This window comes from Mastigoproctus giganteus, chromosome 10 (genome assembly GCF_048544385.1).
Source record: "Mastigoproctus giganteus isolate SK-2022 chromosome 10, ASM4854438v1, whole genome shotgun sequence".
NCBI lineage: Eukaryota > Metazoa > Arthropoda > Arachnida > Uropygi > Thelyphonidae > Mastigoproctus > Mastigoproctus giganteus.
The window spans coordinates 43,576,430-43,602,891 of NC_143584.1; the positions used below are offsets into that span (position 1 = coordinate 43,576,430).

The 26,462-nt window shown below is 37.1% G+C and overlaps 2 protein-coding genes across 2 annotated transcripts in view; one reads left to right on the forward strand and one right to left on the reverse strand.

Annotated features, from left to right (window-relative positions):
* The window catches only part of su(r) (dihydropyrimidine dehydrogenase su(r)), a 466,373-nt gene extending 453,440 nt beyond the window's left edge, over nucleotides 1-12,933 (forward strand). Inside the window, exon 25 of the mRNA XM_090382920.1 lies at nucleotides 12,679-12,933. Coding sequence (XP_090239046.1) covers nucleotides 12,679-12,933 — 255 coding nt within the window. The remainder of the gene's footprint in view (nucleotides 1-12,678) is intronic.
* Nucleotides 12,934-23,983: 11,050 nt separating this feature from the next.
* Nucleotides 23,984-26,462, reverse strand: part of LOC150079003 (uncharacterized) — a 62,868-nt gene continuing 60,389 nt past the window's right edge. The window contains exon 7 of the mRNA XM_090383510.1: nucleotides 23,984-24,187. Within this exon, the coding sequence (XP_090239636.1) occupies nucleotides 23,987-24,187 (201 nt within the window). The 3' untranslated portion in view covers nucleotides 23,984-23,986. The remainder of the gene's footprint in view (nucleotides 24,188-26,462) is intronic.

Here is a 26,462-nt window from a genome sequence, read left to right on the forward strand (position 1 = left end):
CAGATCTCCTACTCTTAATGTTATTAGTGCCAACATGTATAACAGTATCACCTTTTGTGTCCTTAAAAGATATCTGCTCTACAACATTATCAACTTTTGTTCCAGGCAAACATACCCTGGTCCTATTCCATTTAACCTTTTTGTGCAATATATTTCCCATTTCCATGACAACAGTCACCAACAACAATTCGCTCCTGTGGGACCAGAGAATTTTACCATTGGGATTGCCGCTGTGTTGCCTGATGATCAAATGCAGCTCTGGCATTGATATGGGAAGCTGAGAGCTTGATGGGCCCACAGTTTAAATTCTTTTGAGGGCATCCACCCTGTTCCTCAAGCTCTCATAAAAGGCCCATAACAACTCTGAGTTGGTGCATAACATTCTCACACTCTTTACATCAAGCACATAAAATGACATCCCTCTTGGCAATGCCATGACCCATTCTTGACAGCTCCACAAACATCAAACATGTAGTGTATTTCATAAGGCATAACCCCCCCTCAGTATTCCAAGCCATGGCACTCCCACTACCTTGAGCCTTTTGCTTTGCTACTCTGTTCAGAGGCATGATTTTGGTTCAAATTCAACATAATTAAAAATACTACACTGAACCTATATCCTAATGCAGTAATAACACTATGCACCAGGTGTGCTATAAAGTTTGTTATTGAATATATAAAAATTCAATATTGAACTTACAGTATATGTATTTCACATCTCCTACCAAGTTTATTTTATATACAGGGTGTCTCAAAAATATTGGTACAAATGTTTAGCGGAGGTAGGTAACATCTAAAGGAATGTGAATTGCATAGGAACCCATAACTGGAAACGTCACCGTAAGTCGGTAGACGGCACTGTTGATCAGTTTGCGAGAGGGGAAAATTTCTAGTTTACTCATTCAAGCAGTAGTCGCCGCATGAAGAGCATGCATCGATATACGAACTGTGAGCTGGCAGACATGCACCTAGTGTATGGATTAGCAGAGGGCAATGGACGAGCCGCTCAACGAATTTATGGAGAACGCTTCCCAGACAGACATGTACCGGACCACCGTTTGTTTGAGTGTGTATATCAAAATTTGTGCGATTATGGGTCATTTAGAGGTAACAGGAGTAGTGCGGTCACACCACGTTCGACGCAAACTCCCGCCATGGAAGAAAGTGTGTTGAATGCCGTCCAGAATAATCCTACTACCAGCACACGTGCCGTTGCCTCTGCCTTAGGAGTGTCTCGTTCCAATGTACAGCGTGTCTGGCACGACGATTCCTTACACCCCTTTCATCTCCAAAGGGTTCAGTTACTGCTCCCCCAAGATCATCCTGCACGTGTGGCTTTTGCGCAGTGGTTTCTCCAAGAAAGTGTTCAAGACTTGAATTTTCCAGCCTATGTTTTGTTCACGGATGAGGCTTATTTCACTCGGGAAGGCTTATTCAATCAGCACAATGCTCATGTGTGGGCTCACGACAACCCACATGGTGTGCGCCCCCATGCGGCACAACATCGCTTCGCAATAAATGTGTCGGTAGATATGGTCGGTGACGGCTTAGTCGGCCCATACCTGTTGCCATCCCGCATGAACTCTGCTAAATATCAGATCTTTCTTGAACAAGGTCTATCAGGGTTACTTGATGATGTTCCAGCAAATGTGAGACGCAACATTTGGTTTCAACATGACGGGGCGCCTGCCCATTATGGAAGGTGTGTTTGTGACCATTTGAACAGGCGTTTTGGGCATCGATGGATTGGCCGTGGTGGAGCCGTTGCCTGGCCTGGCCCCCCCACGCTCTCACCTGATCTATCGAGCCTTGATTTCTTTCTGTGAGGGGCCCTCAAATCTATCGTGTATAAATCGCCTGTGGAGACGGAAATGGATCTCGTGGCGAGACTCGTCTGCTCTGCTGCTACTGTCAAAGAAACTCCAGGTGTGTTTGACCATGTCTGCCAATCCATGCTGCGTCGGTGTCACGCATGCATCGCATCTCATAGTGGAACCTTCGAGCATCTGTTGTAACATCATGAAATGCATCCATCTTGTACTCCATTGTTAATATTATGTCAAATAAATGTTTGCCACTAATTACTGTCTTGTGTCATTTCTTTTCTTCTGCCTCTGCTACTACTTTCTCGTGACATTTCCGATTATGGGTTCCTATGCGATTCACATTCCTTTAGATGTTACCTACCTCCCCTAAATGTTTGTGCCAATATTTTTGAGACACCCTGTATATTCTATATCTCCTATCAAGTTTAAGTTATGTGTATTATGCAATAACATTATGTTTGTAAATTATAAGTAGTTATAATATAGATAATAAATTTAACTATCTGTCGCCAACCTACATGATTTGAACCCTTGAGCAACCTATTTGCAGTACTATATCTACGCAAAATCACTGATACTAAAAGCTCTATGAATATTAATGTCATACATTAAGGACCATATGATAAAGTTTAGTCATTTAAAATGCATGTGTAGTGCTATAAATTATAGTTTATAATTTTAGTTTATAGTTATATTATATTATGTTTATTAATGCTTGTGATTTTCATACTTTTAAAAAAATAATGTACAGTAGGGTCTCAGAGTATATGGGGGTTAAGTTCCTGGTACCCCAATGTAAGCGAGAATTTGTTAGTTAGTTTCCTCATAGAAAACAATTGTACTTGGGTAAAACTAGCCAAATTCCTATAACTCTTGTAGTTTATGTATAATCATGTATATGATACATGTATATGCAAAAATCATATATATAAACTTTAGTTGTGTATATTGGATGTACATAAATGTTTTTGGTTATACTCTGGCACGACCACCAGGTCAGTAGAGTTTACAATAAATCATCAACACAAATGTTAATTGTATTTAGCAGTCACAGGCTTGAACTCTGGTCCAGTCAAAAAGCACTTGCTACTGCACTCTTTCTCATGACCACTTGGCAATGTCAGGCCTCATACATAAATTGTAGTTGTGTATATTGAATTTACCTAAATCATAAATTGTAAATAAAAATAATCACAGTTATCTTTATAACTGTGTCCATCTTAATAAAATTTGAGTGCATCTTAATAAAGAATGCACCTTTAGGAGAAGTTGTGTTTAGACTGTGTTAAGGATGTGCTAAGAGGTTGGGTTAAGGATGATAATGTATTTACACACATTAGCATCCTTATTAATCCAATTGGAATTCTTACTCATCTGAATGAAAGTCAGTGCTGTGTTTCCACTCTGACACTTTGAGATTACAGAAATTCTTACAATACTCTGATTGGTATAGATCGTTGCAGTATGGGTTGAGTTATTATCTTGGATTAAATTGTAATTGTAGAGGAAATAGTAAATTTCTTAAATTAAATCTCTTTCTAATAATTTGTTGTGGTTAGCTGCATCATTTATTATTGTATCACAATCAATATTTTGAAAAAAATACTGTAACATTAACTCTTGCACCATGTGGAAAAGACCTATCTGTCACTTCAAAAAGTTGAGAAATGTATGCTCGGTTGCCAGAAAAATTTCCTCACCTTAAAAGTATACACAACATTAGCAGTATGAGCATTGTGCTGGTGGAAAAATGGGAAAAGAATAGGTCTGAGTTTGGCTTAAATGTAGTAGTAACATTCTGATTTACCTTGAACAATTATCCAGTGATTAACAGCTATCATAAGAGGTGACATACATATCAAGATTGCTGATATTAATTTTGAATGCACTTGTTGGATCTAAAGGTTCATCAAGTGTTCACTGTTCTTCGCTCTATCTGGTTCTGTTTCTGGAACACTGAAGTTGTTGCAAATGATGGGAGGTTGTGAGGGGAATCGAGCAGTGCACAACATGAATATAGTTGTACTTTTACCCAATCATTTAGGGAGAGAGAGAGAATCTTTATTGCCCTTCCTGGTCATAAAGCCAGGGGCTTACAGCCTCCCGATACTTCCGGGATACTCAAACAATTATTCACAAAATGAATCAACTTAATCATACAAATGAAAACATAAAAAAATTATTAAATAATTATTAATGAAAAACATAATTAATTTATTAATGAAAAAATGTAATTATTTTATTAATAATTAATTTCAGAAATATCAATGACCCCTATACAGGGTGCATTTTCTAAATGAATCCCTCATTCTCAGAGAAAGAGAGATAAATCAGGTCCCCATGCTCTATCCTTGGATGTTGACCAAAACTTGAATAACAACTCAGTGAGTGTGCTGCTATCCACTGATATCAACAGCAGCCAGCTATCCTAGAACTGATTCAAGATGAACTATCTAGCCTCATGAAACCCATCTTGGAAATGTCATTCAGTTGGATTTACACTGCTTATACATATAGTTTTTTTGTTAGTTGTTGGTGCATCGGCTTCTGTGGCCATAATGCACCTCCCAAAGTTTTTGCATTTTACTCTGATCCAAGCCTGAGGCGGGATTTGAACCCGCAACCTTTGAGTTGCCAGGCAAGCACTTTCCTACCTGGCTAGCCCAGTCGGCTACATATAGTCTTGACATTTTAAAAACCTTTACAGCAAACTGACTCACCAATATTCAGTCGTCTTTTCAAACTAATAACGTCAGTCAATAGCTTTTGTTTCATTTTCAATTTGAACATTTGTCCATATCATCATAATATAATGATGACAACAGGCATAATGATAGAATAAATTTTTCTGACACTTATTCTACTTTTCATCAAAATGGAAAGAACCTTTGCTGACTTTGTCTCAACCCTCAGAAAGTTTGGTTTTTTCATCCTTGCAAAATTTCAGCCCATATTACAGAAATAATAGCATTTTAGCATTAGTGGAGGCATATGATGCAAGAAAGCAAGCTTATGCAAGGTCAGCAAAAAAAACAAAAAAAAAAACACACTCATTTCACCCCTTTGTTCGTTCCAAGTACCTGTCCAGCTCAGCCTTAAATTTATTTAGGCTATCAACTTTCACAACAAAGGATGGAAGTCTGTTCCACCTACCAACCACTCGCTGGCTAAAGGCAAACTTTCACACATCTGTGTTTCCTCAATTTGAATTTATGCCCTCTCAAATGATTATTCTGAGCAAGATTCATCTGTTGTCTCTACCGTTCTCCAACTCCACTAACCACTTGGAGCTCTTTGACTTCCTCTCTTTGCAACTTGACTTTCTTCAGTCCAACTTTCCTAACAGTGAGGGAATTTTCCTTGGCGATTTTAATGTTCACAACTCCATCTGGCTTCCGTTTTCTAGTCACACTGACCCAGCAGGTCGAGATGCTGAGGCTTTGCAGTTACCAATGACATAGCACAGATTGTTCATTTACCTACAAGAATACCGGACAATCCTAATCATACAGCCAATAAGCTTGATCTTTTTCTCACAAACAACCCTTCTTAAGTACACGGTCGAAGTGAGAAGTCATTTAGGCACTTCAGATTACAACTTGGTGATTGTCTCTTCTCCAATGGCACCTTTATCTCATGGCTATTCCAAACCTCATGTTGTTTGGCATTACAATAATGCAAAATGGGATGACCTACGAGACTTCTTTTCCTTGGTCGAATTACTGTTTCAAAACTTCTGATGTCAACGCTTGCTCAGATCGTGTCAGTGAAATTATTCTTGCAGGAATGGAATCCTTTATCCCACACTCCACTTTAAAATCTCATCCTTTATCTAAAACTTGGTTTTTCAATAAATATGCTAAGGCTGTTCAAGAGAAGAATGTTGCATATTGTAATTGGCTTGTTTCTAATTCTTCAGTTTCATATTCTGCCTACACCAAAGCTCGCAATAATTGTAAAGCAGTTATTAATCAGTCCAAACTAGAGTTTGAACAGGCTTAGAGTAGAAAACTTGCTTCTTGGCCTAATGGTAGCCGAGCATTCTGGTCTCTTGCCAAAGCTATTGGCTGCAACTTTTGCCCATTTCTGCTCCCACCTCTGTCCAAACCAGATGGTTCTGTTATCACTTCAGCCAAGGATAAAGCTGACCTGCTAGCATCCCATTTTTCTTCCAACTCATGTATTAATGATCTTGGAAAAACACCTCCCACCGTTCCCAACACGCTCCATTCAATGCCTCCTGTGGTCTTCCGTCAAAAGGATGTCAGAAGGATTTTGACGAATCTTGATGCTAAGAAAGCTCCAGGTCCCGATGATATTTCTCCACTTGTTTTCAAAACCTGTGCTCCTAAACTTACTCATATACTTTGCCGCCTTTTTTCACTTTCTTATTCCAAAGATGTTTTTCCTTCTGCTTGGAAATTTGCTCATATCCAGCCAGATCCTAAAAAGGGTGACAAATCCCTCCCATCCAATTTATCCTATTGCAATTACTTCTACTCTTTCTAACGTAATGGAGAAATCAATTAACTGCCAACTCTTAAACTACTTAGAAACCTTCCGTCTGACCAACGATTCCATCAGTGTCGATCCACTGGTGATATTCTGGCTTATGTTACCCATTTATGGAGAAATTCAATGGAAAGGTTCGGTGAAACACAAGTAGTTGCTCTTCACATCTCAAAGGCTTTCGATTGTATTTGGCATAAAGGTCTTCTAAACAAGCTTCCATCTTATGGTTTGCCAACTGTTTTTAGTAATTGGTTATCCAGTTTTCTCTCTGATCGCTCACTGAGGGTGATGGTAGATGGCTCTCTGTCTTCTAACTTCTCCACTATTGCCGGTGTCCCCCAAGGTTCAGTTCGTTCCGCCACTCTTTTCCTCTTGTATATTAATGACCTTCTTCCATTGACTGGAAATCCTATCCAGAGTTTTGCCGATGATAGCACATTGCATTCCACTTTCCATTTTGAGAAACCTTGTCCTGCTCAATCAGCTTCACTTCTCGAAAATCTGCTACCAATTCCTTAAATGCCGATCTTCAGGTAATTCTCCAGTGGGGCAAAGACAACTTAGTTGATTTCAACCCCTCTAAAACTCAATCTTGTCTTATATATCTCGCAAAAAGGATTCTTCTGCTCCTATGCTTATCTTTGATAACACTCCAATTTCTAGCCAATATGATATATCTCTTTTGGTGATTACCCTGACTTCTAATCTCTCTTGGTACAAGCACATTACAAATATTGCTTCCTCTGCATCTAAAAAACTTGGTTTTCTCTTTCGCTCTCGGCATTACTTTTCTTCCAAACAGCTGCTCACTCTGAGCAGCTGTTTGGATCATCACCAAGATCATCAACAGTTGAACCATCAATATCCATTGGACCAATCTGATTCATCCCTTTCCTTCTAGAGTTTACATAAACAGCAGTCTCTGAAATACTCTGCATCTTGTTTTCCAGGCTGCTGCTCCTTCCAATAGAAGCAGTGCAAGAATCTCTTTCACCTCTGCCAGTGGCTACTGTTAATCTATTAGTCCTTGTGTCCCCCCCCAATCTAGCAGTTTTCCGACCCACCTAACACTGCCTCGCTAGCATTAGCAAATATTCTTGCACCCTTTCTATTTAAGTGTATCCCATCCCTGTAGAAGCAGTCTCTCCTGTTAACATGTACAGACCAGGCTGAAAAAAAATTCTACCCCTTGAGCCTTGCACAATCTTTCCAGGGCCAAATTGATCGACAAGGCTCTTATCATATACTTCCTCCTATCGTGTCTGGGCAGAATTGCAGACACTTTCGAATTCAACCCTAATTCACTGTTTTTTTTTCAACAGTGACCTGTACTTGTTAAGTAATTCTACCGGTCTCCTACTCTTAATATCATTAGTGCCAATGTGTACAACAATATCACTCTTTGTGCCCTTATACTGACACTTTGTGAGCTTAGACACATTGCCTTAAATTCTAAACAATGCAGTTAATAAGTAATCATTAAAGAAAATTAAAGGTCTATTTTCACAGCACAAGCAGCAGATGCTTGCAATATCTGCTGCTCATGGTGTAGTATTTGTATATGTAATGATCAAATCTGTAGCTGAGTGGGCAGGAGCGGGAGTGCAGTAGCTCATGCTCTTTGAGTTGACTGGGGTTCAAGCCCCTGACTGCTGAATACGGTCGATCTGCCAACCCGCACTGGACCAGCGTGGCAGATTATGGTCCATTTCCCTCAGCATGAATTGTTGAGGAGGCTTCCATCCTGCAGTGGGTTGATAATGGCTGCACTTTACTTTTTTTAATGATCAAAACAAATCAGTTTACACTTCATTGTCCAAATAGTGTTACATTTTCTGCATTTAAAATATAACATTATTTGGCTTTTTAGTGCACTTTTGGCAGGTAATTCATGTTGACAGAATATAACCTAGTGTTTTCTCCCCTAAGGAACTCCTTTCCATATTTTTGGGAATTTACCAGAATATAAGCTTTTTCTCATCTTACAAATATGAAATCTAAAGATTCTAGTGTTTCAAATGAGAGAATATTGGATTTGAAACTTGTCATTAATTTGAGATGGTCTGTGTTTAAGTTCCATTAGAGATTGGAGGAATTCTTAAAGGTCACTTCAGTCAGAGATATAGTTAGCTTTCAGTAGAGGGAATAGGGCCTTCCATAAGTTAAACCAAGTTTTTCACCCCATGCAACATGCAAATTAGTCAATGAGCACATGCATGCACGTTTACATGGATATAAAAAATGGTAATCCATATAAAATTTATTTCTACACATTAGAAAAAGAAAATGGAAGTTAAACATCGTTGGCCTGGTTAAAAGTATTAAGAGTAGGAGACCGGCAGAATTACTTATCAAGTACAGGTCACTGTTGAACAAAAGCCGAGAATTAGGGTTGAATTTGAAAGTGTCTGCAATTCTGCCCAGACACGATAGGAGGGAGTATATGATGAGAGCCTTGTCGATCAATTCGGCCCTGGAAAGATTGTGCAAGGCTCAAGGGGTAGAATTTTTTTCAGCCTGGACTGTACTTGTTAACAGGAGAGATTGCTTCTACAGGGATGGGATACACTTAAATAGAAAGGGTGCAAGAATATTTGCTGATGCTGTCGAGGCAGTGTTAGGTGGGTCGGAAAACTGCTAGCTTGGGGGGAGACAAAGACCAATAGATTGACAGTAGCCACTGGCAGAGGTGAAAGAGATTCTTGCACTGCTTCTATTAGAATGAGCAGAAGCCTGAAAAACAAGATGCATGGTATTTCAGAGACTGCTGGGAGCCATTGCGGTACAAGTAAACACATGGGTTGTGTTAGGGTAGCTAAGAATAGAAACAGGTGCAGGTATACTTGCGTGTACACCAATGCTAGGAGTTTAGTAAATAAATTTGATGAATTTGAGGTATTGCTCAAAACATCAAAGGCAGATATTGTTTGGATATCAGAGACGTGGTGTCACACAGATATAGGGGATGCAGAACTGCAATTTGGGGAGTACAACGTCTACAGAAAGGATAGACAGGATAGGAAGGGGGGAGGGGTTATGCTATTAGTTAAGAAACACATAAAAACCAAGGAAGTGAAGCCAGTCGACATCGCTGGACAGTGCAGTGTTGAGTCAGTTTGGTGTGACATAAGCATTGGGAGATCAAAATTGAGAGTAGGAGTGTGCTATAGGCCTCCAGGATTTTGACAGGAATGGCATTGTAAATGAATTCTCAAGATGGTTTCATGGAGATCTTTCCTCTCAAATCTAGTAAATTACTATAATGAGGTTATAAAACAGTTGGATGCATAAAAAAAACAAAAAAACTTGCAAGTTGGATTTTGGTAAGGCATTGATGCAGCAGTTTCTCATAAGTTGTACAAATTTGAGCTGATCAAGGTAGGCAGGATTGTCCATCAGCGAATTAAAGGTGTTGAAGGACAGGAGACAGCAGTCATAAATTTATAAAAATTTTGATGGAAATAGGTAATAAGCTGTTTAAAGAGGGCAGAGGATGTGGCAAATGATTCTCAAAGTGGATGACTGAAACTGACCTGCAGCCCCGAATTGGTGGACAAAGTATACAATTTACTAGCAAGTTTTTTGGGATAGGGATGCCAGAAATATACCTTATTCTAACTGAGAGCTAAATGATTTTATGATAACTGAGAGGAAAGTGCAAGAGAAATTATTGAAGCTAAAAGTAAATAACTCACTTGGGGCTGAATTATATGTTCAGTTATATTTCAGACCATATCTTACCTTTTGCATGTTTGGAGAATTTTTCAGTGCAAAGTGGTCTGAGCCTGTTGTCCTGCAACTGGTGTTTTGAACATTTCTGAGGAAACTTTGTGTTATGGTTTTATGGTTCACAATTTATTTTGTTGTGTGGAATTGTATTATGAGAGAAATGTATTACTCTTGGAACACCCCTTTCCACAACATATTTTGATTTCTTTTCCTTAATACAGTTTTTTTTTTTTTAATTTTGCTATGTTCTGGACAACCTTTGTGGTTTTACTTTGTGACACAATGCACTGTCACTTTATAGCCTTAGTTATTCTGGTGAAAAAACACAGTATACAAACCTGCACCATCTTGGGATGACAAAGGTTTGTATGCAGTTCAATAATGCAATGGGGCACTGTAGAAGTCTCATTAAAAACGAGACTCCTATAGTGCTCTGCTCCCTCTGAGAAAGGGCACTATAGAAGCATAGAAGTGTGATTTTTGCAGTCCTGCCAATCCAAAATGATTGACCTTAAGTTGCTTTTTTGTAGCAGAGTTCTTTGTGCATCATGTCCACTGTCATTGTCAGAAACTAAGGAATGGAACAACAGATCAGCATCCAGTTTGTTGTAAAGCTGGGGGAAAATCTCATTGAAACACAAAATGTTATGAACAGCTTATGGGGATGAGGCTCTGTTCTGAGCACAAATATTTAATTTTAAAGAGGGCAGAGAGGATGTAGCAGAGAATCCTCCAAGTGGATGATTTCAGTATACAAATCTCCAAGTGCAGGTTTGTATACTGAAAATGACCTGCAGTTCCAAATTGATGGACAGTGTGTGCAATTTACTAGCAACTGACCACTGATTAACTCATTAGAATTCTCAGTGATTAACACTGAGAATGCTAGTGAGTTAAATGTGAATAAGGTCCGTAATTACCACAGACTTCGGAAAGGGCTTAGGAAACAGAAAATCAAATTGAGGTTGAAGGGATACCAATTTGATAGTTTTTATGCCATTCAGACGAATGTGATAACAGAACTAATTACCATCACAGCAGATGAGTTTTCTAGGTCTTTCCAAAGCTTGTATGAATACTGTAACAAGTGTATTCAGTCCCTTGAGGGACTTGAGGGAGATGAGAAAGAAAATATTTTCCTTATCCATATATTGCTTTATTTGAATTCAGTCTCATTACTTTTTTGCCATTCTGTGTATGCACAATTTCCTATGCAAAACTGTCCAAATTTGGAGAAATGAACTTCAGTTGACTCTAATAAATTTTCTTGTGAAAATTTATAGGCAGGATTTCTCAAAGTAATTTGAGTTTTATTATTTTCGGTTTTTTATAGAATATTAATTTTTAAGAAAAAGATGAGAAACTTAAATTCTTGAAACACTTAATTTTATCTAATAGTGATTAATTTCTGATGATTAATGCCTAGAATTTCCTTCAAACATGCATTCTCAGAAAATGTGGTTGTCTGTTCATGGGTGTCACCACATTACTTGAGGGTACTGTGTTGAATAGCCCTGATATGTAGGAACTTTGCTAGTAGAGATAAGAGGTGATTATTTCATTAAATAAATAAAGTGGTTGGGTTGTATCTTAAATATCATATACAGTCTTGGAAACCCCACTTTAGGAAAGATGTGGACCAGTAGAAAGGATACAGGGAGGAGCAAGGAGATTGGTTAAGGGCACAAAGGGATATTTTTATGATTGGATTTTTATGATATACCCCCTGTGTACGTCACATGGGGTGCCATAACAAGGGGTATATCGCATGAGCAGATTGTAAAGTTGGTGTGTGTGTGTTAGATGAATGAGGGTCAGAAGACCTGGGAGGGGGCCGGAAGGAGAGCAAACAACAGGAAATAAAAAAATATTTAATAATATAGATAATATTTAACTGTTGTATAATGCAAAAAACAATACAATACTTAAATATATAGTCTGTCATATTCAAAACTATATGAAACTACTACATGAATGAAATGCAAAAGCAAGTTGGCAGTTATTCCAGTTATAAATTCTTGAGGAGAATTTCATATGTTTATACTGTCACTACATTGAGTGTCTTCTGTTTGAAACTAGCATAATTCATTCTGTTCGAGGTTCAAAATGAAAAATCGATTCCTGTCACAAATAAGTTTTTTGGATGATGAAAGAATAACTGAGAAAGATAACTACATGTTTTCACTCATTGTAGTCTTTAGTCCTTTTTTTTTTTTTAATGTTTTTCTTTAAACTCAGAAACTGGTTACAATGATATGCTGACAGCTCATGACTTCAGTTGCCTCAATGCTTAACCATAAGAGAGGAATGGATTACTTAACACTGGACTTCGATAAACTGGCTAGACTAGTGTTCCAGTGTGATTGACAGGAGCAGATATATTAATTTCTGTGTTCTGCTCAGTATATTTGTTAGTCCTTGGCAATTTAATTCAGTACAGATGATCATTTGCTGAAATTCAAAAGCTGTTTCTTGTTACAGACACGTTTCTTAAGAGACAACCTTTACTATTTTTTAAGTAGTGTGTGTGTGTGTGTGTGTGAGTGAGTGAATTATTAGAATTTTACACATTATGGTTCATCTTGAATATTCCTTTTTTTTTGCTTTCCAGTCAATGTGTATCAACTGTGGAAAATGCTATATGGCATGCAATGATTCAGGATATCAGGCCATCACTTTCAATCCTTTTACTCACCTCCCTCAAGTAACAAATAACTGCACAGGCTGTACTTTGTGCTACTCAGTGTGTCCCATAATTGATTGTATTAAGATGATTCCTCGTACTACACCCTATGAGCCAAATCGTGGTATACCTATGAAAACACTGGGTGCCATCCATAGTTCTTGTCCAATGCCAGTTCAGTAATTTTTTAATGTTGGGAATGATGATACTTGATGAATTTTAATTGTGTACATTATTGTTTATTAAAATAAGGGAAAATAATTGTAATAAGGAGATATTTCTCTTTTTGGAGTAAAAAATCTCTCTAATGATTATCCAGTAATAAAAACTAACAAAACAAGCAAGCATTGCCAGTAGAATTCCTTGCCTTGTGAAAGTTAATATTAACCAAGAGGGTTTTTTTTTTTTTTTTTTTTTTTTTTTTTCACTGTGCTAAAAAAAAAAAAAAAAAACCTACTTATATGAACAAGAAACTTGCTTTCTTTATTGATTAGGGAACATATAATGAATATTTAAGATTAATATTATTGTTTCAATATTGTAAAGGCAATAATGATCCCTTATTAACATTTACTACTGAGAGGGACATACGTAAAGTAGATTGATTCTGGGAAGGTTTGAGAGAGAGAGCGAGAGCAATCCTAGACAAAAGCCTTTCATCAAGTTAATTCTAATTGGAGATAATAAGGAAAACAGGATTCTTTTTACTGGTTTAAAGATTTAAATGATTTTATACTGGCTACCTGTTCCAAAGTAAGGTTAATGTTAAAAAAATGTATATACTTTTATTTTATTACACTCTACTCATCAGGCTGTAACATGCAAAGCAATATATTCTCTTTATACTTATATTGAATAGACAATCTGATTAACACACTGTTTAATTAAACAGATTAATCTGTTTAATTATTGTCCTTTAAATAATCTGCTTAATGCACAGTTAACAAAAAGCATATCATTCATTCAACTTAGTCAATATTTTATTGCTAACCCAGCAGTGATGGCAGGTCATCTGACAGGTGACCCTTGAAAATGACTTTCCCACATTAACTGTTAATCAATGGTTAGAAATCTGAAATTTTTTCTGCCTTCCTAAATATAATCAAGCTTTTATTGAGTAGTTTCTGAACTGATTTTTTATGGTTTTCATACTGAAATTGTGTACAGGAACCTGTCAAGTGACCCATCACTGTCTTCCCAACTATTTTGCTTTTTTGTTAGGAGAGTGGCATGGTACTGGATAAGCAAAGGCTGACACTCTGTTTATTTATTCAGATTACTTGTTTTTCTTCTTGCACTGGTTCAATAAACATCAACTGTCTTACCTAGTTTTTTTTTTTTTTTGAAAGATTTATTATTGTTTTTTCACATAGTAAAGATGATAATATGAAACCTGATATTTCTCAAAATGACTGATACTCTGTGGAAAGTAGTATTCCTGATACTGGGAATACTAGTTTCAAATTTCTTGTGATCTGAAGCACACCAAATTTGAAAATAAATTTTGGAATAAATCTGAAAATGTAACTAACTAATGGTATTGAATATATAATATGGTTTTTAATTTTTTAATATTTTATACATGATAACCAGAAATTGATAGTATGAACCAGAGCTATAATGCTCAATACGTTCTACGTTGATATCAATATAGGAAGGAAAATTGTTTTGCAATTTTTTTTTCATTAAATTAATTTTTGACTTAATTTTTAATTGCGTTAAATTGATTTTTAATTGTGTTGATTTGATTTTTATTTATTGTTAATTATTTCTTACTGTAATGTAAGATTTTCAATTTTTTAATTGTTTTGGTTTTAATTTCTGGAGAGTATCATATGGAAGTGTTCTATGTATCTTATTCTTTTACAAATAATAACTAGAAATATATCAAGCATGTGTATGTTTGAAATTTTGTGCACTTAACCATCTTTTAAATCGGAAAATGGAATGAAAAAAGAGACTGATGTTTCTGTTTTATGTCCAGGAAAGGTTTTTTGCTTTTTTTTACAAAAATTATTTTAAATACTTTTTATTTTTTAATATATTGTTTAATTTTTTTTGAAATTGAAAGGTGTAAAACACATCATGTTTTAAAATTTTTAATTTTTTATTAAAACTTAACAAGTACATAAAATAAGAACTGCAGTCCATTAGGAAAAGATAAGATATTGACATTGTTTAATCAGAATTAAAAAAAAAACAAAAAAATAAACAAAAACATTTTTCAGGAATTAAAACCAAAGTTGGACACCTGTCAGATAACCCACCTCCAATTTTGCTGTGCTTTGGAGTACCATCACTGTCAGATTAAGCTGTCTTTTTTTTTTTTTTTTTTTTTTTTTTTAATGTGAAATTGTAATATGCCTCTATCACCATGGTAATATACTGAAATTTATATATAAACAGCAAAACCCAGTTTTCAAGGAACTAGTTTATAAAAACTTTATTATTATTATTAGTAGAGGCATATGAATTTTACTGATGCTTTATAAGCTTCCTTCCTTGTAAGGAAGGAAGCTTATAAATCATCAGCCAAAAAAGAAAAAAAAAAAAAAAAAAAAAAACCCCTTCCCACATCACATGTCCAACCCCTCAAATAATTTCACAAGTTCTTCCTTGAATTTATTCAAACTACCACTTACAAAACAACAGATGGAAATTTGTTCTAACAATCAACCCCTGCTGGCTGAATGTAAACTTGCATCAATCCTGCAACCATCATTCCTCAGTTTGAATTTATGTCCTCTCAAGTGTGTAGTCTGAGAAGAGGAAGAATGCTATCAGCACTGAAAACCTTAAGCACCTCAGTAAGATCTCAAAGAAAAATCCTCAGAAAGGCTACAGTTCTGCAATTTGCAGAATTGTGACCTTTCTTGGTAACACTTATGTTCTCTTTGCCAATCCCATTTTCTTCTTTGTATCCTTTCCAGCAGATCTATGTCCATCATAAAGTAAGGCCTCCAGACCTGTATGCAGTACTCAAGATGTGACCTAACCATTGCCTTGTACAGTGGAGTAATCACCTTCTCAACGTTCCTGTATGTCATTGGAAAAACCCCATGAGCTGTCCTGGCAGCCTGTCTAAATTACTCAGAGAACTTCATATTTGACTGCATAATTACCCCCAGGTCTTTCATTTTCTGGTACTCTGAGTGTAGTTAGTATCACACATTTAGTACATTTATCTAGGATCGTTGTTCCTACCCATATGATGTACTTTACATATTTCAATGTTAAACTTCAACTACCATTTCCTGGCCCATCTGCTAATTTTTTTTTAGACCTTGTTGCAATACCTTACCCTGATTACTGTCATTACCATCCTGCCAACATTTGTATCATCTGAAAACTTAGACGAGCCTAATATACTTTCATCAGTATCATTAATAAATATAGAAAACAACAAAGTGTAGTATTAAGGGCAGTACCCTTAATACTACACTGCTCCAATTTGTACAGCAGCCTTTTATGTGCAACAGTATCAAAAGCTTTCCTGAAATCCAAGTATATGATATCAAAATTTTTTTTTGCATCCAGTTCCTTTGTTAATGCATTATAATATCTAATCAGATTGGTCAGACAAGATCATCTCTTAGCAAATCCATGCAATGACTGCATTATAAGTGCATTCCTGTATAGATGGAACTGCATTACTTCTTTCAAAGACTTCATTATGTCTGCTCCAGGGAATATTCTGTTCCAGAGATTCCCAGGAACAGAAGTTAAGCTAACAGGTCCATAATTACTTGCGTCACCTTTTTTTTTTCCCCTTTTTATGTTAAGTTTCAACAATTTCTCTTCTGCTTTCCTCTGTTTTCACAAAATCATTTAGCACCCTATTAGATTTTGATGAACTTCTGGCTTCCCCTCCCTATAAAACTCCATGTATGAATGTAGATGTAAAATACCTATTCAGTTTGTCAGCAACCTGAGCAGGTTCATCAACAATTAAACTGGCACCTCCGTAGCCAGGTGGGCAGGAGCAGCAGTGCGTAGCACACGCTTCTTGATCAGACCGGGGTTCGAGCCCATGACCACCAAATACGGAGGATGCAGAAAGGTAAGGAAATGACCACCGCATATGCCCCGGAGCAATATGGCCTTAGTTGCTAATGCTCCTAAAAACCAAATAACAACAACAACAACAACAGTTAAACCATTGACATCAAGTGGACTAATGTGATTCCACCCCTTCCTTCTACTGCTAATATAAGTAACGAAGTTTTTTCTGCTTTCCTTTGCGAGAGATTTCTTGTAATCTGCCTTCAGCTTGCCTAATTTCCTTTGTCAATGGTTACAAGTGGAAGATATCTACCATAGGTTTCTGTATCACCTGATAATTTCATACATTCTGTGCATTTTTATTCTCTGCCAGAAGTTTCATCAGTTCATATGACATCCATTTAGGTCTAACCATGGAATAGTATTTCTTAATTGGTATGGAAAGTGTAGTATCTTTTATGATTACTTCCTATTTAGAATTTGCTGTTGGTAGCATCATCAGATGGTCCCACCATATAAAATTATGAAATTATGTCCCACAACTAAATCCCATATCAGCACACTGTGATCACTGCACCTAGTGGTTCTTTATCTGGAGATTTTTAATGCATGAAGAATCACTGCTGATAATCAGATCAAGAATATTGCTCTCTTGTTTGCTTTCTGACATGCTGCTGTAGAAAACAGTCTTCCAGTAAATCCCCGAATGTCTTGCTAGTGTTTGAGTAACTAACTCACAAGTTCCAGTCAGTATCCGGGAAGACAGAATTCCCATTATAAAACATTCTGATGTACTAGCCCACTCCATTTCTCTTTATAGTTGTTTGTTATACTCATCACAGTCATTAGACTTATAACATACGTCTATTCTCATTTCGTTTTCCAGGTGATTGTCACACTGGACTGACTCAACACTGCATTGGCTACCCATATAAACTGGATGCACTGCCTTAGATTTTGTGCTTCTTAATTAAGAGCATAATCTTGTCCCCTCCTGTCTTGTCCTTCCCCCTCATCTGTAACCATTGTTCTCCCCATAATCAAATTTGGCATCAGCATCTCTTATATCTGAGTGACAACATGTTTTTGATATCCCCACAATGTCTGAATTTGATGACTTACTCTACTTTTGCTAGTTAGAGTAACTAGTTCTTACTCTTACTAATACATAGGCTGTGTGAAACACAACCCATGTATTTGCTTCTCTCGTGAGGATGCCCCGGAGGCCTTGAAATCCCCGACACCTTGCTTTCCAGACTTCTGCTTGTTCCAATAGAAGCAGTGCAAGAATCACTTGCATTGTTTCAGAGAAACAGCAGACTTCTTTACTTATGTAAAAATTAGAATAAAGGAGATGAGTTATATTGGCCCACTTTATATCAAAAAATTAACTGTTGATGATCCTGCTGAAGTTGCTGACAAACTGAATAGATATTTTGCATCTATGCAAGGTACTGCTATGGATAAAGGGATGGTTGAATGGGTGAAGACAGAGTGGTAATCAATGGACTCTGATCTTTGGGGACTAATGTTATTAATGGATTCCTTCAGGGTTCAATACTGGGGCATTTTGTTTTTTATTTATTAATGATATTCATGAAGGTATATTTGGCTTAATATCTAAGTTTGAAGATGATACAAAGGTTGGCAGGATGGTTAATGATAGTAATCAAGGTATGCTATGGAAATATGATCTAAAAAAATTATGCAGATGTGCTGAGAAATGAAAGGTACTGCATATGGGTACCAGTAATTCCATATTAACATACCAAGTCTGTGGTACTACACTCAGGATCAATGGAAAATGAAAAAGACCTAGGGGTAACCTTGTTGTTTGTCGGTTACTAGGTGCCAGCTCAAGAAACACGGGATGGTAACTTTACGCTGATGTTAGCTTTTGTGTCATTCGCCCTTCTGGTTAGTCATGTTGAAATAAGCAAATATGTAAGTGACATTATTCCACACCAGTTATAAATGTTGGTTGGTCACTCACTAGTTGATAGCTTTCCTGAGTTTATAATAAACTAAAATATTGATTAAAAAAAATGTAACTAAGCAATGTGAGCACTACTTATATGAAATGTGTCCTGCTGATTTTTTTTTTTTTTTTTTCATTTTATGCAAGTCCCAAACACAAAAGGTATTAGAACCTATAGTACTCAGTACCATGTATGAGTTGAAGGTGGAGAAGATGAAAGTAGATACCTGTTGACATTAGATTTGAATTGCTGTAGATTGTAATTTTTAGGAATACATATGAAGGGAGGAGCTTGTTCCAGTATGAAAGGTGATGGAATAAATGATGAAGAAGAAAAGTTGGTTCTGCGAGCTTGAAGTTGTACCATAAAAGGATGCTTACTGGTTGCAACGCATGTTCAGACTGTTTTGGAAGGGGGGGGATTACAGAAGTCAGTTCGGGGGACTAGTGCTTCTGGAAGTAGTAGTAGTAATAATGGCAAAGGATGTAAGAAAGCAAGCTTGTATAGCATTGGCCAAAAAAAAAAAAAAAAAAAAAAAAACACTGCCATCCATACCCTCTAAGAATTTGTCTAATTCTCTCTTGAATTTATTCAACCCATCCACTTTCATAACAAGAGATGGAAGCCTGTTCAAACAATCAATGCACTGGCTGAAAGCAAACTTCTGCATATCTATCCAACAACCATATTTCCTCAACTTGAATTTATGCCCCCTCATGTGTGTAGTTTCAGCAAGTGAAAAAATACCATTTAACATTCTTACTCAATTTATTCAAGGCTTTAAACACCTCAGTTAGATCTCCTTGCAACTTGCCTGTTCTCAAGACACTGCAGTTTGTAGAACTGAAGCCTTTCTAGGTAAGAGCACCCTTTTGTTCCCTTCACTAATCTGGTTGCCCTTATCTGCACCTGTTTCAGCACATTGGCATCCTTCCTAAAGTGAAGCTTCAAGACCTGTACATAATACTCAAGATGCAGCCTAATCATGGCCTTATACAAGGGGATAATGACCTCCTTATCCCTCCTAGCAAAGTGTCTGTATATCATTGACAAAGCACCATGAGCTGTCCTGGCAAGCTGTCTGGACAGGCTGCCAGGACAGCTCATGTATGTTGTTTTGTCAGACATGAAATTCACTGTCAGAAAATTTCATGTCTGACTACAGCAGTTACCCCTAGGTCTTTTTCATTCTCCACTACCTTGAGTGTAGTACCACACAGTTGATAATTTACTCTGGGGGTTACTGCTACCCATGTGCACTGCCTTGCATTTGTCATAGTTAAACTTCAACTGCCATTTCTCAGTCCATCGAGCCAATTTTCCTAGATCTTGTAATAGCTCACCCTGATGATTGTTGTTAACCACCTTGCCAACCTTTGTATCATCTGCAAACTTAGACATTAAGCCTGATATACCTTCATCAACATCAATGATAAATATTGACAACAACAATGGACCCAACACTGAAACCTGTGGAGTCCACGAAGAGCAGTGCCCATTGATAACCACTTCCTGTTTCTTCCAATTAACCATCCCTTTATCCATAGCAGTAACTTGTCCTTAATGCCACATTCCTCCAACTTGTATAACAGTCTCTTATGTGCATCAGTATCAGAAGCCTTCCTGAAATCCAGGTTTATGATGTCAAAATTATTTTTTTATTGAGTTCCTTGGTCACGGCATCATTGTAACCTATTAGATTGGTTAAGCAATACTGCCCCTTGACAAATCCATGCTGTGATTGCAGTATAATTGCATTGTTCAAATGGTTCTGCATTACTTCTTTAATCAGTGATTCCATTATTTTCCCTGGAACAGATGTTACGCTAACAGGTCTGTAATTACTCATGTTGCCTTTTGATCCCTCTTTATGAATTGGGAATATATTCGCACTTCTCCAGTCCATAGGGACCTCCCCTGAATCCAGGATGCTCTCATAATTATGGCTAAGGGTTTGTGTACCTCATTTTCTGCCTCCCTTAATATGATTGAATTGATTCCATCTACTCCAGGTGCCTTTTTTTATGTCCATTCTCAACAATTTCTCCTCAATTTTCCTTTCAGTTATCATAGTCATTTAGCTCCTTGTTAGAGTTTGATAAACTTCTGGCATCTGCTTCCCTAAAGAATTCCTCACATGTGAATGTAGATGCAAAATACTTATTCAATTTGTCCACAATCTAAACAGGATCATCAACAGTTAACCCATAGACATCAAGTGGCGGAACATGATTCAGCCCCTTCTTTCGGCTGTTAATATAAGCATAGAAGTCTTTGCTGTTTTTCTTTGCCAGAGACTTCTCATAATCTGCCTTAATTTTCCTTAACGTCATTTCACTGTTCAAGGTCTAAGTCTTGAACAATGTTTCTTTGTTGGTATGAAAAGCCTAGTAGCTTTGATTACTTCCCCGAATACTTCTCAGTTTGAATTTGCTGTTGATAATATGATCAGCTGGTCCCTGCACACAATTTAAAAACGTTCTGAGACCTACACAGGTCTCAGACACCCTTATGAAAGCAAAACCTTATGTTTTTAATTAAATCCACATTAGTAGACTGTTTGCTGCCACCTCGTCGGGCTTTTAATTGCAGATTATTAATGCATGAAGAATTACTGCTGATAACCAGATCAAGAGTATTGCTTCCTCTTGTTGCCTGTATCTGTAAAGAAGAAATGCTGCAGAAACAGAACATCTGTGAGACTGAGTGGGGAGACATTTTTAAGAGATGAGTCATTAATTAACCTAACTGCTCTCTTTTGCATAGAGTCTAGAAGCCTCGGAGAGGTTATGGGGCACCACCCTGGTTGTGAGAACAATGTTCCATGGTAAGGTTGATCTGAGATTTGTACAGAAATTGACTGTTTAGAAGACAAGTAACACAGAGAACAAAAGAAACCCAATTTTTTAGATGCAGAGGAAGCAATATTTGTGATGCACTTATGCCAAAACAGACTAGAAGTCAATGTAATCCCTAATAGGTGATCTTGTCTAGAAATCTGGGTGTTGTTAAAGAAAGCACATGCAAGATATAAAGTAAACAGAATTTCAGGTTTAAAATGAACCAAGTTATCTTTGCCTGCATGGAGAATTAACTAGAGATCAGCATTTAAGGAATTGGTTGTGGATATTTGAGATTTTGAAACTTTATGCAGGGCAAGTTTCCTCAAACTGGAAGATGGAATGTAATATGCTATGGTCATCAAAACTGTGAATAGGATTTCTGGTCAGTGAGAAACATGAGGAAAGGAGTAGGAGAAAGAACTGAACTTTGGGGAATGGTTGTCTACCATCACCTGCAATGAGCAGTCAGAGAGATAACTGGATGTACAATTACAAAAAACAGTTGGAAAACCATAAGATGGAAGCTGATTTAGACTTTTGTTATGCCAAACATCATCAAAAGCCTCTGAAAATGTCAGGAAAACTATCTGTTGTTCTAATATTTTCAAAGGCTTTTGAACCACCAAACTTTTCAATTGATGAATTTGTCCGTACATGGGTAATGTAACCCGGTATATCACCGGTGGGTTGACACTGATGGAATCCATACTGGTAATCATTGATCAGATGGAAGGTTTCTAAATAGTTTAGTAGTTGGTGATTAAAGGATTTCTCCTTACTTTAGAAAGAGTAGAAGTTGAATGAAATAATAAAAGGATTTGTCACTCTTTTTAGGGATTGGCTGGACATGAGCAAATTTACAAAGAGTATTGCAATAAGAAAGTGTAACAAGCAACACAGAATAGGAGTAAGCTCAAGAGCAGAAGTTTTGAGAACAAGTGGAGAAATACTATCAGGATCTGCCACTTTCTACTCATCAAGAAAATGCCAGGTTCCGATGGTATTCAGGTTTAAAGAGTTCAGAAGTTCAAAGGAGGCATTGAATGAAGTGTAGTGGGAATGGTGGGAGGTGGTTTAGCAAGATCAAGATCATCGATGGAAGAGTTAACAAAAAAAAAAAAAAAGTAGGATGCTAACAGGTTGTCTTTATCTCTAGCTGAGGTGGCAAATGAGCCATCGGTTATAACAGAAGTTGGGAGTAGAGGTGGTTAAGAGTTGCAGTGTATGCAGAAAATGAACGTGGAGATTTGAATGCAAGCCAATTGCAATATGCAGCTTTCTTACCTTGAATAGCCTTAGCACATTTATTGAATAATACCAACGTTTAGATAAATGATGAGAATTTACGGTGGCGTGTAGAATAAAGGATTTTATTCCTACAAGAATAATTTCACTGACATGAACTGAGCTCAGAAGATTTACTGGTAGGAAAGTTGAACTGGAGGAAGTCAAGTTTCAATAGAAGGAAATAAAAGAATTCCAAGTGATGAGTGTAGTTGGGAGAATGATAGATCCAATAGATGAATTTGACAGAATGTGGTAGAGAAATTTTAAGCCAGAGAAGATCAAAAAGCGGGGATTCCAGATTACTAAGAGACAGATATATGCACAAGTATTACCAGGACCCTGATCTGGGGGGGGGTCCCAATCGAGGAATCTATCAAAGTTTCAACATAAATAAATGAGGTCCCCTTAATCCCTTTTGCATCCAGGCCCCCCCCCCACCCAAGTACCTTTGCACGGCCCTGAGTACTACATTTGAAGCAAAAGTAATCATACAGCAAATACTGTAATTAGGACAATCGAGATTGAGCATTGGTTGAATCAGTCAATCATTTGGATTCTGTCAGAGTGGAGCTTGGCAGGCTAAGTGGAAATGGAAATAATTGAGATTGGGCTTAAACATCTATAATGGTTGTTGCATGTGTACTATACTGCCTCATGGTAGATATAATGCCTCTCTGTCCCCTCACTTCTATTTGTTTAATAGTTTAATAGTGGCTGTGTCAGCATTTTCTGGAGGAGATGAAGACTAAAGCAATTTTTTGGGAGTCATCGGGCTTTAATCATCGTGCAACAGTAAAAAAAAAAAAAAAAAAATTCTGCATTATTTTTACTATAGGACAGTCACCGTCCACTGGTTGACTTCATAATAAATCAATTTAAATATAATTTGTGGCTTTTGTATTGAAAATAAAACTCAGTTTATATTTCATAATAATATTTTATTTTTCATCTATGCCTCCTTTTAATATAATATGATTTATTCAGATTTGTATTTTATGGATAAAATTCGGACAAACTTTCAAAGGTGTTCTCGTCTATGCACAACAATTTTGAATTCCGAAGAATCTGTATACTAAAAATGTTTATTATTGTAATTTTAATTCAGCTATAAATGTCGGTTGGTCATCAGTCATCTTCCAAACTATAATCATCTGTGTCATACGGATCTATCATAGCATATGCTTCTTCATTTGCAACTATTTGTTCATGTTCCTTAGTATTCGTTTGTATACTCAGCAGCATTGGCTGATTGTTAATAAATGAACTGGAACTAAAGGGTTTATCTTGAGCTTCTCGTTTGCGTCTGCCAAATTGATTTTGCTGCTGCTGTAAAAAAAAAAAAGGAATATATCAGTTAACACTCACCAGTTCAGTCATAAATTACGACCTCTAACAAAGACATGTTTATAAAAATGTATATAACGATAACAAAAAAAGGAAAGGATCTACTTTCTGACTGCATACAGTTTAAGGCTGCTTTCATGCAGAAACAGATGTGACACTGTTTAATGCAAACAATAAAACTAAATAGATGAAGGGTCTTTAGTTTTATTGGTTGGTTTAGCATCCACTTCAGTGCCACTTGTATGCACACAGCCTAATGGTCATATGTAAAATGCATTTATACACTTAGTGATCACTCAGATATGAACATTTACTTAATACTGTATTGGGCCACCATTTGCACAGATAGCAGCCACTATTTGCCTAAGCATTGACTCTAAATGTCTGAAGACATCTGTATTGATCTGCAGCCATGGTGCCTGCAAGGATTTCCACAGTGTTGGAATAGATGATGGTTGCATGGATGTACATCTTACTCCCCATTTCAAAACATCCCATAGGTGTTCAATTGGATTGAGGTCAGGCAAATTTGGAGGCCAATCAAGATAGATATCTTCACTGTGTTCCTGAAACTACTCGTGCACAGTGCAGGCCTGATCACATGGCACACCTTGGAAGATCCTGTTTCTTTCTGGGAAAAAATGCAACATTGAAAGGTACTCATGGTCTCCTAACACCTGCTGGTAGACCTCACCAGTGGGGAGTCTCCGCTAGGGAGATGTATGTGAATGGCTGCATATTGTTGTGCTCCCTAATTTTGTTCATTTTTTTATTGTATTTAGGAAGCAGTATTTAGTTCCTTTTCAGTGTAACTACATCAAGAAGGATTCTTGCAAATGCCAGATGTCACCACTCAATTATAAGTGGACAAAAGATAAGTAATGTTTGAATTTCTGCATGCTTTTTGCTATAACTGCTTTTTCTGCGTGTTTGGCCATTGTTCATTATTCCGACAGTTCTCTGAATGCATGTCTGAGAACAAGCTGTGTGACCTTGACCGGACATCAAGTGTCTGCTAAAGCATCTCATTAATACTCACCCCTACATACACAGGGTAACAGCAGGTGGACCTGGAGTTACACACTGTGAAAATAAACAAGTGAACTTGACAGCTTTCCCTGTCTAATTCTGTTCTGTGCAAGCACTGTATCAAACTGTCACTTTTATTGTGCTGTTACATAGTTTCTAACTTTTCTCAGTTTTTGATGCTGAAAAAGAAACATACACAAGAAAAGGTCCGGAATTCATATTTATGAAAAGTTCAGGTCAGAATATTTAGGCAAGGAAAGCTATGAACAGTGCTTCACTTTCAAGACTCACTGACATCAATAATGCTTTGCTCAGAATTATCTCAGTCTGCTTCACTACAAACTGTGCCCTACTGTAATGGCAATTTTAAAGCCTGTTGACAAAGACACCCCTTTTAGGCTGAAGGGTGTGTTTAGGACTACTCCCTGAAAAGGACTCTTCACCAGCCGATGAACCTAAACAAGGCATGGAAGATCCAGGGTTACAGGATGAACTATCTCAAGGAAAGCACAAAAATGCAATGACAGATGTAGAAGATTCAAACCCTACAGAAGGCCCACATACAGAACATATTTTTGCTCTTTGGATGGCCTTGAGTGTTGCCCTCAAAGAGGGCAACAGGGTTTCAGGCAAAATGTGCTTGAAATTGACCAAATCTGGGCAGATATGGAAAAATTCATGAACAATCTCATGATCCAGAATGTTGCTCTGAAAGGCAAACTACAGGAGAGAGAAACATGGGAACAGATTCAAGCTGAACTTCCTACACCTGGGCCACTAACTTTTGCCCAAACTGTGTCATCTGATTGCATGCACAGTGCAGTCAACAACAGGATACCAAGACCAAATAACGATGGACCAACAAAGACAAACCACATCATCATCATTAAATCTACTGAGAAAAGTAAAGTGCCAGCAACGAAGTGAAACAAGAAGTCATAGAGAAATTAAAAGGTGATTTCAAGGAGGTCAGGATTAAATCCACCAGGAAGATAAGAGAAAAGGGTATTATCATAGAAACAGCTACAGAACATGACTTATAGAAAATCAGGAATTGTTGGAAGATTGCAGACCTGAACCCCCTTTCTGATCTCCCATGGAAACTGTGACCAACAATGATACTATATGACATACACAAGGATTCGAAGTCAGAGGAAATTGCACAGGATATCTATACTAAAAACCTGAAAGGTCATGGATTTACTGAGGAACAAATCTTGAAATCTGT